This window comes from Gregarina niphandrodes (genome assembly GCF_000223845.1).
Source record: "Gregarina niphandrodes unplaced genomic scaffold scaffold00019, whole genome shotgun sequence".
Classification (NCBI taxonomy): Eukaryota; Apicomplexa; class Conoidasida; order Eugregarinorida; family Gregarinidae; genus Gregarina; species Gregarina niphandrodes.
Genome location: NW_011645788.1, coordinates 87,365 through 102,710, shown reverse-complemented (window position 1 = coordinate 102,710; position 15,346 = coordinate 87,365). Strand labels below are relative to the sequence as shown.

The 15,346-nt window shown below is 53.1% G+C and overlaps 6 protein-coding genes across 6 annotated transcripts; 2 read left to right on the top strand and 4 right to left on the bottom strand.

Annotated features, from left to right (window-relative positions):
• Positions 1 to 593: 593 nt before the first annotated feature.
• On the bottom strand, positions 594 to 3,094 carry GNI_094980 (hypothetical protein; the record flags this gene model as incomplete). Its single annotated transcript, XM_011132675.1, has 4 exons — positions 594 to 1,297; positions 1,338 to 2,661; positions 2,743 to 2,985; positions 3,034 to 3,094. Coding segments are annotated over 4 exons (2,332 nt in total), but the record flags the coding sequence as incomplete, so codon positions are not given.
• Positions 3,095 to 3,104: 10 nt separating this feature from the next.
• On the top strand, positions 3,105 to 4,393 carry GNI_094970 (hypothetical protein; the record flags this gene model as incomplete). The annotated part of the gene is made up of 2 exons (XM_011132674.1): positions 3,105 to 3,164; positions 3,299 to 4,393. 2 exons carry the CDS (start codon positions 3,105 to 3,107, stop codon positions 4,391 to 4,393), a joined length of 1,155 nt encoding a protein of 384 aa, XP_011130976.1.
• A 434-nt stretch (positions 4,394 to 4,827) lies between these two features.
• GNI_094960 (hypothetical protein) lies at positions 4,828 to 6,096 on the top strand (the record flags this gene model as incomplete). The annotated part of the gene is made up of 1 exon (XM_011132673.1): positions 4,828 to 6,096. The coding sequence occupies one exon, from the start codon at positions 4,828 to 4,830 to the stop codon at positions 6,094 to 6,096; it is 1,269 nt and encodes a 422-aa protein (XP_011130975.1).
• GNI_094950 (putative acetyl-CoA synthetase) lies at positions 6,085 to 8,617 on the bottom strand (the record flags this gene model as incomplete). The annotated part of the gene is made up of 2 exons (XM_011132672.1): positions 6,085 to 8,374; positions 8,601 to 8,617. The coding sequence occupies 2 exons, from the start codon at positions 8,615 to 8,617 to the stop codon at positions 6,085 to 6,087; spliced, it is 2,307 nt and encodes a 768-aa protein (XP_011130974.1).
• A 279-nt stretch (positions 8,618 to 8,896) lies between these two features.
• On the bottom strand, positions 8,897 to 11,872 carry GNI_094940 (hypothetical protein; the record flags this gene model as incomplete). Its single annotated transcript, XM_011132671.1, has 5 exons — positions 8,897 to 9,286; positions 9,365 to 10,338; positions 11,029 to 11,351; positions 11,521 to 11,637; positions 11,745 to 11,872. 5 exons carry the CDS (start codon positions 11,870 to 11,872, stop codon positions 8,897 to 8,899), a joined length of 1,932 nt encoding a protein of 643 aa, XP_011130973.1.
• A 207-nt stretch (positions 11,873 to 12,079) lies between these two features.
• Positions 12,080 to 15,130, bottom strand: GNI_094930 (hypothetical protein; the record flags this gene model as incomplete). Its single annotated transcript, XM_011132670.1, has 5 exons — positions 12,080 to 12,516; positions 12,553 to 12,740; positions 12,776 to 13,132; positions 13,275 to 13,444; positions 13,571 to 15,130. 5 exons carry the CDS (start codon positions 15,128 to 15,130, stop codon positions 12,080 to 12,082), a joined length of 2,712 nt encoding a protein of 903 aa, XP_011130972.1.
• Between the last annotated feature and the right edge of the window lie 216 nt (positions 15,131 to 15,346).

Sequence of the window (15,346 nt, the reverse complement as noted above, 5' to 3'; positions counted from 1 at the left end):
CCCCAGGTATAAACCAACCGCTTCCGCTGGCGTAGCCAACCACTGCAGGTGAGTTCAGGATGTCGTTCGCGTAATGGATTACGTTCCCAAATGCCTTCCGAACAATCCGACTCAAGTGGAACGGAAATTTCAAACGCACCATACGATCAATTAACTGCGTAGCCGACCGCTCCATATTCATCTCGGCACAGGCCGCCAACAATTCCAAACGCGGACACACACAGTGCATTAATACATCTACTCAGAACAATGTCCCAGAACTCCCAACCAACATAGTGCACACGTGTGTGAGCACACATGTGTGTGAGTACACATGTGTGTGAGTACACATGTGTGTGAGCACACTCGTTTGCTGCTTACCCATTGAATCGCGTTTCGGTATTTCCGGAAAGTACTTTGTGAGCTGCGCCTTGTACCATTCCTCGGATTCCGGGTCATAGTCGCACTGTTCGATCAGGCCTATGTAGGCGCTCTTCGCCTTAGTATTCTGTACATCTACCAAGAACGTCATTGTAACGCAGCCGGCCGCTGGGACAACGCATTAGGGCAGGTTTACATCGTGTGGGGATCACGGTTAGGGGGTGGACGCTTACTGACTGCGTGGAGACTGGCCACGAGTTCCATGACGTAGTCTCCGGGCGGTAGTATCTCCCAGACTTCGTCTAGTGATAGGACGTCCCACTCGATGAGGAGGGCGCCGAGGATGCCGAGGCCGTAGCCGGTGACGAGTTGGTCGGGCACGAATGTTTGCATGGAGAACCTAAATGCTTCGGTGACCGGTTCGCCACGGTTGCTTCGGAAGGGAACAGCAGCGGCGCCCTTGACTAAGGCGGTCTGGATGGGGTCGTCGACGTAAATCTCGACGGTCGCGCTCCCGGCCGCCGCACTCCCGGTCGCCGCACTCCCGGTCGCCGCACTCCCGGCCGCTGCAGTCCCGGTCGCGGCACTCCCGGCCGCCGCATTCCCGTTCGCCGCATTCCCCGCTCCATTTCCTGCTGCCGCATTACCGGCCGCATTCCCCGCTCCATTCCCGACCGCGTTGTTGCCGGTCGTGGGAAAGCCGAGCCCGGTTTTGGCGGTGTGTGTGAGAAGGAGCGCGTTACGGTAGCAGGTGGCTAGGCGTCGATATTCGCGGGCGAGGGCGTAAGGTCCGAAGAAGCGGAGTGCGAGGGCCAGGACGGCGACGGCGTAGACGTTGATGCTGCCTTGAACGGAGGCCTTGGCGGTGCCGTCCTCGACCACGGTTGCGGGCACGGTGGCAGCTTCACGTCGTTCCCGACTTGCGGCGGCTATGACTCTATAATAGACAAGTAGTTGGCACTTAGGTGCTTACGTACCGTAGGACATGTCGCAAGGCGAAAGTCGGGTCCATCTGTCCCCGGGTTAGAGCGTGTGTCCACACACTCTCCAGCCCCAGCAACACTGCGTTACTCCCGGCCATGGTCTTGTCCCGCGAGTTATCATCTTCTTGTTGGGGGCCCTCTGCTTGTTGGGGTTCTTTGCCGTCTGCTTGTTGGGGTTCTTTGCCGTCTGCTTGTTGGGGTTCTTTGCCGTCTGCTTGTTGGGGTATTTTGCCGTCTGCTTGATCGAGGCATCGGCGGCATGATGGGGGTGCGAGTTGTAGGACCTGTGCCCAAGTGAGTGGCTGGTCCCAGGGCCCGATGGCACACATGCGGGTGGCTGCGCACAGAAGACTCCACCAGTAGAAAGTATCTTTGACGTTGGCCATGCTCGCGATTGTGAACTTGAGCTTTGTGCGTGTGCGTATCGCGAGTCGGTCGAGCGGTGGGAATGGTGCTTCAACCAAATCATGTTCCCGAGGGAACAGAGGCGGACGAGGCCGCATCTGTATACCTCGTTGGAATTGGCGGAAGGCGGGCACGTCCGAAAAGGCGACCAGGTGTGTAAGTGAGAGCCAACCGAAGGGAGTACAACCCACAACCGGTCGTAACTCTCCGGCCACACGCGTTTGTACCCGCAATTCGCCTTGCTTCGCCTCACGCCATGCCTTCCCTGATGCCTCCTTCAGACTCAATAACGAGAACCGCCCGTCCAACAACGGCGATGGCCAGCTCGAAACCCGTTGTACGACCAACGCCAACAGCTGCGTCACAGCCGTAGACAGCCGCGTCGATCCGCCTAGCTCCTCGGCCTTTACACCGACCGACCTCCGGCTTGATTCAACAAACAACGTTTGTTCCAGCTGGTGGTGGTGGTCCATTTCGTGGTGGTCCACATCGTGGTGGTGGTGACGGTCGTCATCAAGACGGTCGTCATCAAGACGGTCGTCATCGTGGTGGTGGTCGTCCTGATGATGGTGGTGATCCGCGTCGTGGTGATGGTCTAAAGTCGTCGTACTCAACGCCTTCACCAGGACCGAAGCCGACTGCACCACGAAGGAAAGAGAGGTCACATAGATGTGTGCTAAACGGTCACTCAGACTCACGTACCGCTGAATCGATTGCAACAATGACGTCTGCCGTACTTGTGTCGCATACACCCGACATATAGCCGCACACATCAACAAGTCGTCATCTATCAAGGCTTCAAAACCTACTGGCAATGCACCCAAATACACCAAGAAACCAGATATAAACACACGACTCAATTCCAGACTCTGTTCCCGTAATATCCCCATATTCAACGAACCCATCTGTTCATCTAAATAAATACAAACCATTCAGTGTAACTGGTGGTATATCCCACAGCCAGAGTGAGTTATATGCCGATGGGAGTAGTTACTTTTTGAGGTTGATACGATGTCAACGATATAGTTCATTAATAGTTTGTGGAGCAGCTTTCGCCTTGCGGTCACCCACTTCTCTGTGCTGTCTGCATCGTCAGGAAATTCGCAGAGCTCCGGAGGTGACCGTAATCCCATGAGTCGAAGAAACTTGTTCATATTCATTGAGAGGGGGAACATTTGATCCAGGCTGTGGTGGTCGAAGGCCAACGCCACTTGATTCAGCAAACGCGACGTGGAATCTGCAAACATATTACATGTAGAAAGTGTGTGCAAAGTGTGTGTCTTACTCCCGGCATTCTCTTGTGGTGGGGTGTTCACAGACCTCGTGCGTTTGTTCCCCGAGGACATTATATTAAATATGCCGGATGATGACGATGAGGACGAGATTGTCATCATCGAAGCAGAAAACGATGAACCCGTAAGTTCAGTACCAAAATCGCTCCTGTCGCGTGTGCCTTACTTCCATGACCGGTTCATGAAGGGTTGGTTGCTCAGTTCATAAAGGGGTGTTAAGTTCCTGACGGGCTCCTGAAGTCATTGCGGGTATGGTAGGCTGAGCTAGTCGAGGATAACACGGTCGTCAGTGAAAATTCAAGACTGTACGTCAATGCCGCTATTCGGTGGAGAAGGATCTTTCAACTGATTGAGAATATTCGAGTTAGTGAAGACGACGAGGACCGAGCAGTCGACCTTATTATGAGTCAAGTCGTTCATCGACGAGCTCTTGAACACTTGGAGACGCGAAAAGTTGTACACATGACCTACCCAGAAAGGGACAGAGAACTCTCTCAGAGCAGAGAACTCTCTCAGAGCAGAGAACTCTCTCAGAGCAGAGAACTCTCTCAGAGCAGAGAACTCTCTCAGAGCAGAGAACTCTCTCAGAGCAGAGCAGTCACCCAAGACCGGGAAGGGGGTCGCAGAGAAGCCGAAGCCGGTCAAGTGGAGACAAGTGCAGAGTCAAACAAACGCCAGTTTCAAATTCGGGTTTTGGAGACCGTTCCCGCAACAGATATCGACCGGTTGCAAGCGCCACGGAACGAAACTAGATTTGGGAAGAGCACTGTCAGCCCCGAGGGCTGTCCTGTGGAAGGAGACCAGACCCTCGTGAAAGACGGGTTGGCGAAGGACGGGTTGGCGAAGGACGGGTTGGCGAAGGACGGGTTGGTGAAGGACGGGTTGGCGACGGAAGGCCAGAAGCTCACCGCAGAAGACCCCAACCTGAATGGTGAAGGCCCGAACCTAGGTGGTGGAGACCCGAGCCTGAGTGACGGAACGACGAGTCCTCCGATTGTCGAGCAGTTTCCTGGACTGGATGTGCTGTACGCTCTGAGCGGGGGGGAGAGCGAGAGACTGGGTAGTCGTGGCTTTACCCACGGCACGACTTATGTCCCTTTGTCTCGACTAGATAAACAGCCCGCAGCCAGCGATAGCTCGGGCAGTGTAGCTACGCCGTTTTGGAACATGTCAGTGTGTTGTGTGTGTGAACAGAAATGCGGGCAGTCGTGCCCCGAGGGTCCGGGTGGTGGTGGGGTAACGAAGTGCGGTCACGTGATTTGTGCGAAATGTTCTCGAAGGCCGGGGGTGCTTCGCTGTGGCTTCTGTGGCACTCGCTTTATGAGCAAGACCACCCATAAAATCTACATCTGAGAAATCCGTTTTTGAAAAGACCATGTCATGATTTCAGGCGGTACTGCTGCTGTATCGTGGATCTCTTCGGGAACACTTCTAATATCAAGTGAGGGCGAGGTGCACACATCTCTTATACAGCTCACAAAACGTGTGCACGCACACAAAACGTGTGCACACATACAAAGCGTGTGCACACATACAAAGCGTGTGCACACATACAAAGCGTGTGCACACATACAAAGCGTGTGGAATATGTTATCGTTCTGGTAGATGCATTACAATTGTCGGAGCGAATTGGCAGGTTATTGCGACCGACGGGAGAGAGTGATGACGGTTTGTCCGCGGAGGAGCGGCACGTGTTATTTCAGCTACAGACCTACTTGGTGGGTTGTATAGAGCCGCTGTCTGTTTGCCAGACGTGGGGGGACAGGCGGGTATCCGGAGTAGATCAGATGACTAGTCACGCAGAGGGTATTATATTGGATTGCCTAAAGGCAGTTCGACCCTTGCTTTTGGGTCAACGACCGGTGGCTGCGGTCAATTACGTGGCGGGTAAGCCCTTGCGTGCCACGGATGTACTCAACAACTACCGGCAACAATTCCACTCCAAGTTGCTTATGTACGCGGAGAGATTGCGGCTGGCGAAAGAACTTCTCGTTACTGCCATGGTCACCTTGCAGGCCACAGAGTACCTGCAGAAGAAGGTGCCCGGGGAGCATCCTTTATGTCTAGTTAGTTTACTCGGTGCACACCGCAAACTTGTAGAATTGCAGCACTGCTGCGGAACCCTCTCATTCTTCAAAGGGAAAATGTATGTGACCCAAAGTTTGCAACCAAAACCCGAATTCCAACCCGACTACGTGAACAGTGTCGGCAAAGAACAAAACCGGACAAACAATGACTACGCGCCACACCTCTGGCACCGACTCCCTGGACATTACCAGCTGTCCATACTCCGGAGACAAGGCGACCGACATGAACTACGAATCGAACTGCGGAGCGGCCGGTCCAGGTACCCGCCTGCATCCACAGGCGGGACGCTGACCTCTGCTGTCGGCAACACGGCAGCCGGGAAGAGCTGTCCTCAATGGCTCCATGAGACGCGTAAAACCATCAGTCTAGATATCACAGCAAGCAAGTACATCAGCTGGTCCTTCGAGCACGACAGTCTCGAAGACCTACTGCTTGCTGGCGGGGGCACGTGTGACTGCTGTTCGTCAGCAGACAAATGGCACGAGGTAGAAGAAACGACCGGCGACGGACTCCTTCCCTACAACTCTGCAGCTCCTGACTCCTTTGAGCGTGTGGAGATCGACGTCGCGCCGCCCCCCAAAGAAACCAGTCGCCGGGCCAGGAAGCGGAGCCGGAAGCCCCCCAAACTCGGACCCGCCGCGCCACCGCGACCTCCTCCGCCGCTGCCTGTTGCAGCGGTGGAACAAAAAATTCAGGCCATTGAGCTCCCCGCTCTCCTATTCGAGGGAGGAGGACTCCCCCATGCTGCTCTCCCCGACCCGGCCGGTGAAGACGCTGACGCGGGTGAGGGAGCCCGCCGGGATGGTGCTGCTCCTGTAGCAATCTTCGTAATCTCGAGCGGCAAAAAAGAGGATGTGCTCCGCTTCATGTATTTAGCGCGGTTAATATATGCACACACGTGTGCACACGCGCGAGAGGTCGGCGGCTCGGTCAGTCACGAAAGTTTATTGAGACTGCTAACCCTGTAAACTGTCTAAAAAGGTCATGGCTGGATCGACGACCCGCTTTTCAGTGTCGATAACGATTCGTGCGTCAAGGGCGATGAGTGTTTGTGGTCCCGCAATGACCGGGTTCATCTCGCACTCCGTGACGTACTCCCAAAGGTCGACGCAGACCAGACTAAACCTTGAAATGAACGAGTACAGTTGTCCAGGGTTGCAGCCCTTGAATCGCTGGTTAGGTGATGAACTACGTTCATCGTTGTTGGTCAGAAGAGCTTTACTGATCATGGTTGACTTGACAAGTTTGGCTGCTTCTTCAATACCAAGTGGAGCTGGGGTTGTGGCAACGTCCTTGAAAATTTCCACCATGGTTCCTCCAGCTCCGAATGTAATTATGGGCCCAAGTTGCGGGTCTTGGGTGCATCCGAATATGAGTTCCGTACCGCCCTTGACATCGACACATTTCTGTACAGTTACTCCCTCAAACCCGGCGGGATCTAACTTGCGGTAGGATGTCTCGATGTCTCTAAAGGCTGCCAGTACTTGGTCTTGCGTGTTCAGGTTCAAATGGACGCCTCCAATGTCAGATTTATGAGTAAATTTCCCGCCATGAATTTTCATGACCACAGGGAAACCTCCTACGCGATTGCTGGCGACCGCCGCAACGGCCTCTTGCTCGCTGGTACACACAATGCCGGCAGCCACCGGCAGTCCATAGGCCATGAGGAGTTCCTTTGAGTCGTGTTCAGACAGCGTAAACTGTGTGCCGTGTGTGGCTTTGTAAGTCTCGATGAGCCGGTTCAGTAATTGCCTTCCACCTGCGGTTTCCTCAGCACCGAGGGACTTGGGCGCTTGGGTCATGCTCATTGCGAGCTTCTGTTGCTGTACCCAGTGCCCGAGGGCATACGCCGCCATGTCGGGTTGTTCATAGCATGGGATTCCCTGTTCGTGGAACCAGTCCTTGCTCGAACTCACCGCGGGACCACCCATCCACGAACAGACTAGCGGCCCCCGGAAGCGTCCTGCCTGCCTCGCCTTGGCCACGGTCTCAGTTACAGCTTTTGCTGTCTCCAGAGGTCGCGTGACCGACTGCGGCGAAAGCAACACGAGCAAGGCTGTGTCCGGACTGAGTCCCGAATCACGGCCGTTAGGCGCGTTCATTTCGTCTATGAGGGTCTCGAGCGTCCGTTGATAGCCGTTTTCCGTGGCGTCTCCGAGCACATCGATAGGGTTATTCCTGGACCAAGCAGCGGGGAGGATTTGGCTGAGTTTGGCAATCAGGTTGGGCTGTAGGTGGGCGAGTTGCATTCCAGCGCCGCAGACGGCGTCCGTGCAGAGGACACCAGGGCCGCCTGCGTTGGTTATGACGACGGCATGTTCGGACCTGGGAGCAGGCTGTTTTGCCATGAGAAGCGCGACGTTTTCGAACTCCTTCATCGAGCCGACAACCTGGCAGCCGCAACGGCGCAAAGCTGCGACAAAGGTGTCATAGCTGCCGGTCATGGAGCCGGTGTGGGAGACGGCGGCAGCGGCCGCCGCCTCGGTCTTGCCGGCTTTGATGACAATGATTGGCTTGCGCCGGGCCACGGAGGTGGCTGCGGCGACGAACCCGCGAGCGTCGCCGATGCTTTCCATGTACATGATGACCGCCTGAGTGTCTGCGTCCTCGCCGAAGTAAGTGAGCAGACTACCCCAATCGACGTGGGCCATGGAACCCAGAGATACGAAAGCGGAAAATCCAACTCGAGTCTCCAACGACCAGTCCAGCACCGCTGTACACATCGCCCCGCTTTGGGAAATGAAGGCCACCGGTCCCGGCCGCGCTGGCGCTGCCGCGAAGGAGGCGTTCAGCAGGTGGTGTGGAGACTGTACACCAAGACAATTCGGGCCCACAATGGCCATGTTGTTGTGGGCCGCAATCTCCACTAATTGCTCTTCCATCTTCAGACCCTCCGCCCCCACCTCTTTGAAGCCGGCCGCGATCACCACCACGCCCCGCACTTTGCCGCTTGCTGCACAGTCCTCCAACACCTGTGCACACACTGCCGCCGGTGTCACTACCACCGCCAGGTCCGGAGTGCCCTCAATCGCCGACACCGACGGCCAACATTTGTCGCCCAATACACTCACACGCTTCGGATTCACCATATACAACTCGAACTGCCGACCTTCCGCTTGCAAGTTCCTGCAAATCGTATTACCCACACTCCCTTCGCGATTCGTCGCACCCACCACTGCCACCCCCCGCGGACGCATAATCGCCTGAATATGTTCCATTCCAATCATACTAGCAGGTGTCAACAACCTACAACAGACTTCTTCCACCACTTGGGACTATTTCCCCACTTGGGACCACTTCCAAACAAGACTGTTCCAACCATGGCAGGGCTGCTCCCACGAGGGCAGGGCTGCTCCCACGAGCGCAGGGCTGCTCCCACGAGGGCAGAGCTGTTCCCACCAGGGCAGAAGTTCGAAGCCAGGGCAGGGTTGTCAGTTCGGAGCGAGGTGTAAGTCCCCTGCGGACCACTTACGAGGTGCATTGACTCATTTTAAATAAGCGAAAAAATCAACCATTCGAGCTGCCCGACTTCAACGGATTTGCCATTCGGGCCTTCCGGAGCTGCATGTACCGCTGCGAACCCCTGATGAACGAGAAGATTGCTGCTACGGCCGGAATATGCCGGCAGAAAGTCAGGGTGCCGATGAAGGCGACCATCAAACTTGTCACCACACGAGCCTTACCAGACCAACACAGGATCACAATCGCTGCTATCCGAAACGGGCTTTGGAAAAACTGAACGAAATCAATTAAACCAAAGCAGCCCAATTATACAAGCTGTGGCACTGCACACACTGTGCTGTAACACTGTGCTGTAATATGTGCCGTCAGATTTGTGTCATAGCCATATTGCTGTGTGCACAGTGTTGTTATACCCTCGTCGTGTGTGATTACCCTCATGAGAGAAGCTTGGAAATGTTCCGTTCTTTCTTTGAACGCATCGCGGAGGACCCTGGTCTTAAGGGCTTTGACCCAGAGTTCAACAATTCTTATCCTTCTGACAGTGGCAACGTTAACAGACTGTTCAATGGGGCGCACTAGCATTTCGGCTCCCTGGATTTGTTGGATCTTTGAAATCAGCGCAGAAAATCTATTGTTGGCTTCAGCAGTAGGCCTAGTTGGAATGCCCACTTCCGTGACGAAGAATAAACTGAACCACTACAGGAACAAAGTGGCAACAAACTGTGGCGGCAGAAGTGCTGGGGAGAGATTTTCGGGGGGGGGGAGGTGGCTTACTCCGACCATAATACTATACAAAAGGGCACTCTGTGGGGCGGCGAATGGGAGCCAGACGACCAGAACGAGACAGAGCGTGGTGAGGGGTCTTTTGAAGTGTGTAATCTCGTGCACAAACTTGGAGATTCGGGCAATGGGCCCGACAACGAGGTACTCGGCGAGTGTGAAAAGGTCCTCCACGATGGCTACGTAGCTCATGCGGAGTCGTTCTTCCTGTGGTATGTCCGCCTTGGTGTTCTTGAGGTAGGTGACGACGGCCTCGCTGCCGAGGTCATCGAAGCCTTCAGTGAGTGCGAAGATAAGTGAGGTAATGGCGTCTAGGAGGGAGAGTAGACTAACGGTGCCATCTTCTTTGGCTACGCTGAATATATCGCAGCCGGTGATAGCGACCAGCTCGTCATCTTCGAGAGACGGGTCCACAAGCGCTTGAGGCGTCCACGGCCCGCGAGGTAAAGAGAGCGCAGCCACTTCCCTCAGGACCACAGTCCATCCGCGCCCAGGCATCGAGAGTGTTAAGGAGACATACAGCCGGGCTATCATGGCCACCGGCTCATGTGCAACCAACTCCTCCTTGCCCATAAGCGCCTGCAACGAGTAATACTGTGGCAAGGTACAATGCACGCTGATCACCAGATCCAAGTTACGCCCCGGATGTAGACAGTGGATCGGGATAGTAGCACTCGCCAAGAGTATCTCACTCAAGGCAATATCTGCGCAAAAGTCCTTCTCAAATAGCTGAACGGTTAACAACGACGCTGGCGTATGGATACCCAATTTCAGCTCCTCGTTAAAATCCACCTCATGGATCGAACTTAGTACTAATGGTGTCGTCGGACTGCCAGGCGCTGTAGACGTAGGCGTCTTGGGCCAATCCTGGCCCTCCGTCGCCATGCTCTCCACCGGCAACCGCAGCGGCTCAGACAACTGACCTATCTTGCTCTGATACACAGCCTTGTCATTGACATATGCCCGAACTACAAAACAACCTCTCATGCCCTTCTTCCGGTTACCCGCCCGAAGCTGGCACCCTCGTCCATCGCACATGTGCATATGCGTGCGCACCGCACATGTGTGTATCCTGCCGCGTGTATGTAATTACTCAGGGGAAAGAATGGAGGAATATCTGTCGGTAGTTCTTCGGGATGGACGCTCGGCGCGGCCGTGCCGCCCGCCGCTGAACTCCCTCCCCCTCCCCCTGCCCCTTCAGACGTCGTAGGCTGCTGCGTGCCGGCACTCTGCCGATAAACTTCCACCACCGTTTTCGTTACGATTAAAGATAACTCGGCATACCCTTCCGCATACGAAGCGTCCGCAGATTCAGAAGGCTTCGTCAACGCATTCCAAACTGAAAATGGCTGCATCGGACTAGAATTTGCCGGCCGACCTGGACGGGTCACCATCTTCCCCGATAAACTGTTCACTACATGATACCCCTGAGGCAGAACTTGAGCTTCCAACCAATAAGGAGCAAACTGCCTGCTCAAGTCCTCAACCACAGTCGTTTTCTGTTTCATTCTCAAAAATGCAAATTACTACACAACCTCCTGACCACCACACTTCCGGGAGCCACCGCTCCCACAAGCATTGACATGGGCACAATAAGCAAACGCGATGCTTATCGTGCTACCGATGGTAACAGGGTACTATAGGAGGGCAGGCGTTACCCAACAGCCCTACGCTCTTGATCAAGTCATCCCACAAATTGGGATTCCGTGTCTGCACCATGGCACCCACATCTTGAAGTCGAGCGTGCAGCGCAGAGATCTTTGTGCGAAGGCAGTGGTACCGAAACTGCAGACTCTGCCGCAGGGTCTCCTCAGAGCTTTGGACCAGGGGAAACCGCAGCAGCTCTACAAATTTGTACTCAATGTTCTGCACGAAGCTTAAATCGGCTCCCCCATCGTCATGCAAGACCACGACAGCCGTAAACCTAAAGTCAAGAGTATTCATCAGAACCCAGCACACATACTTAGCCCATGATATATACCTAACATACGATTCAATGCCAAGCCCAGGATATATGTAAAGCCCTTAATACCGAGCCCCGGTACATGTCTAGCCCGGCATATGCACCTAGGCTGGTATATATACCCAGCATACGTCACAAAGCGACATCTACCGGCATGACTAGGACGAGTTCTCCTCCCCGTGCTTACGTTTTGGGATTCTGAATAGAGCTGTTGCACATCTTCATGATGACTGAGGGGTAATCAGCCATGTCGACCAGCAAATTCTGGTCGCCACATATTTCTCGGAATGTTTCTCGCGTTATCCTGAAGAAGTGTGCCATCTGGAAGGGAAGACGGAGGAAGCAACTGGAAAGGAGCAGCTTGGAGGAAGACCCGGGTATCCTTGGTGTCGGCGATGCTATACGGCTTACTTGTGTGTGAAGTGAAGGAACAGTTCATTTTCACTAGTTACTTCGATCTTCACTTGTTCCGGTTCGCACTCCGTGCCTTTGATGAGTACTTTGATATTAAGGGGCTCAACAGCCCCCATGCTGCCCATTAGCCTTTGAAAGGTCCCGACTCTCATTTCGCCTGGTACTTGCCGGTTATACATCATGGTCCAGCCACCGGACAGAGCGGGATCCAGTTCATCGAGTGCAGTGAAGTCGAACTCGCAGAGGAAGTCTTGTCCAACTGCTTCGCAGCACGGCTTCACGGGACGACGGTGTAGGTTGCGGCTCATGGTGCGGTTGCGAAGGTGCCGAATTCAGGGTGCGTTCTGCGAGGATAAAATCAAGCTTTTAATTAGCAGGTCAAGACCACGGGTGTCGTCGTCGTCTTCATGGGCCAGTATTAACGCGATCTCACGCCACAGATTTTCGTACTCTCTGTCGGAACCGGTTCGGGGACTTCCTCCCGGGGCGGCCCTGAGAGGACTGTCACCAAGGTCGGGAGCCGTTTGGAAGAAGATGGTTGGCGATGAAACAGGGGACCTGGCTCCTCCTTCGCGCGGGGGTGTGTCAATAAACAAGCTTGGCAAGTTATCATCAAGTCTCCACCTGTCAATTTCAGTTTGGCTACAAGCCTCGGTCGAAGCCGCCGAGATCACGTGCGAGGCCGGGGAAGCGGGTTTGCCGCGCTGCTGCAAGATGGTCTGGTACTTTTCAAGCGTCATGCGGGGCTTTAGTTCGGCGGGCGAATGTGCTGCGGAAAAAGATTAAGGAATTGAAGTCTTGTTACCAAATGGACAGAAATATCGCTTGCAGTTTGGCTGAGCCCTGCACAACTTTGTCTTATAAATCATGGGGTGATATAGCTCCTCTTCTTTCGAGTGTGCATAAGGACATTGTCTTCCTCTGTTGCATTTCCGGACTAAGGTCATTCGGTTGTTCCTTCTTATGAATTCTATTTCGGGGCATAACGTAGCGCTGCGAAAGTGGAGAATGATGTCGATGAAACTTACGAATAAAAAAATAGTAGTGGATTCCGTCGCTGCCACGTCAAGCAGTGAGAGCTAGCACACCTGTCCGGAAGCGGACACGCTCCCTTGCAGACGGCGTCGCATAACTGCGTCCTGAATAGTGCGAGCTCCTCAAGCGTTAACAATTGATGAAAACCGTCATCCGCCGGCTGGATCTTAAAATTAGCGTTATAATTCATCCCACTGTTGGCCGTAGCAGCTTCTGAGTCACCTGAGGTAACAAGGGAGGCCTTAAATCGGTCCATTCCGGATAAGATCGCCCGAAATAAAAGTGTGTGCTCGAGCGAGAGATTTGAGCAAACGCGCGCCGCACTCTTTTTTGAAGCGGTTGAAGGCACTCTAAACGGTTACTGAGAGATCTGACGCTTAATTGGTGTCAGATACCTATTTTCCGGCCAGCGGAATTTATTGGGAAAGCGAGATCCAGCCCGGCATGCCTAATCAATAAGGTTTCGATCTGTTGTCCCGAGAGTCCCCAGACCTCCTTTGGGGTCGGAATTCATTTGATTCAGCCTGGCAAGCAGATTCCTCTGCCAACCGCAAAACATTTTGGGCTTCCAGTTCATTTTCAACTTCAGTGAGGCAAAAGTCGCATTTTATGCAGATCATACGAGCAAGGAACATGGACCAGGATCTGAGTCCATGTTTGTTCTGCATGGGAATAGGTGTGGTTAGAACGCCAACACGGAGGTAAAGAAGTCACCGAGACATGGATGAAGTGAAGTGGTTGATGCGCGGGATCTTCTTATAGGGGGACGTTTGAAGGAGATTGCTTACAACGAATGAAGTTAGTTTTTCTTTGCATTGAAAGAGATTTTGTCTGAAATTATCTAGTTGTGTAGATATTGTCCACTTATCTGTCTTTTGTAGCACTGGTGACGGGCCTAGTCCCAGACAGTACGCGATGAGCTCGTGGCGTGATTCACCATTTTCCGCAGACCACAAAAGAGTATCAGGTAGTGTAAATGGAAATAGTAGATTGCTTCCGGATTCCGAGTCGACTAGACCGTGATCAGTGAGGCAAAAGTCTTGGACTGTGGTGGGAATTTTGGACGCATTTTTTGGCAGACCGTCGTAAGTAAGCCCATATCGGGAATCGCCTCGATCGTCGCGGATTTTGGTTCCATCCCCGCCCCCGTTGTGCGTGTCATTTCTTTTGTACCGGTTGTTGACAAGCACGGAATTCTTGGCGAACGATTTTTCCTGGCTTTGGTGTGAGTGGGTCCCGAGTGGTATGCGGGTCTGGTAAAGCAGAAACAAGTCAAGCTGCACCCCCAGCATTATCCATGGCCATGTCTTTCGTATGGGGGATGATTTCCTGACCCACATTGTGTATGGATTACACTTGGTTACTGTTTCGATAAGTCTAGGAATTTTTCGAACAACATTATTAGATACATACTCCCAACACTCCGCCAGACATCTACCTTTCACCGCGAGATATGTTTCCAGAAATTTACACACGAAGAAGAATTCACAACGCCTTCTAGATATAAGATTCTTTCTGTCAAACATATGACTGAAAGGATCCCGTTTACGAAGGCTGCAAAGACATTCGTATAATAGATTGATTTGCGAACGAAATGAGACATTGGGCATAATTCTTCGGCATCGAACAATTATCCTTTCCAACAATTCATCTGGACTTGGGAAATTCACTGTACCGACAGCGATGTTGGAGGCGGCAGTTGGATCTGGTAGAACCAAGTAGATTCTATAGAGCAATATTGCTAGGACGAAAACGGCAGATCTTGATAGCCCTTTATGACAATGCACAAATAAGCCAGGAGCATGGTAAGTGGAGTCATGGTAAGTGGAGTCATGGTAAGTGGAGTCATGGTGTTGGGATGAGCCTGTACGGTCTATTGAGTCGATTGTAATTTCTGGTGTATATTTTGTCATATCCCCAGCATACAAATCTTGTTCAAGGTGTTGCAGGCATGCTCGAACGTCTTTGATAACGGCATAGTCAACGGTATCAGGTATCTCTAAGCAGTAAATACGGACTCCCGTGTGTTCTAGTGCCACTACGTCGTATTCAAACTCGGGCTGAACCAAAGACACGATAGCACCTATCCCTAGACGAGCCATGGTTCTGGCATCCCGACACCTGTCCGAAGATCCAATATACAGAAACCCGGGCACTATTGGATCTACCTCGTTATCTATTTGACCTTCCCGAGCAGCCCGTAATGCTTCTAATAACTCCTGGGAACATTTTGCTTCACCACTCTTGTCTATATGGCCATTAACTCCACCACTATTATGTGGAATAGAACACAACTCCAAACCACCCTCTCCAAAACTGACCAAATCCATAAAACTGACCCTTGTCATGACTGGTAACGACGGGCTACTCATGTCCAACCCTCTACCCCCAACAGCGAGTATTTATTACCAAATCTGCGAACGATGCAATCGGACGATATCAGTTGTATTCATTGGCTCTGAGAATACCCCAACGAGTGTCTCATGAGTGACTTGACTCGTAACCGCGAATGACTAACCTTCGAAGGTTGTTTCTGCTTTAATTGACCAAGTAAACCCCCCCCC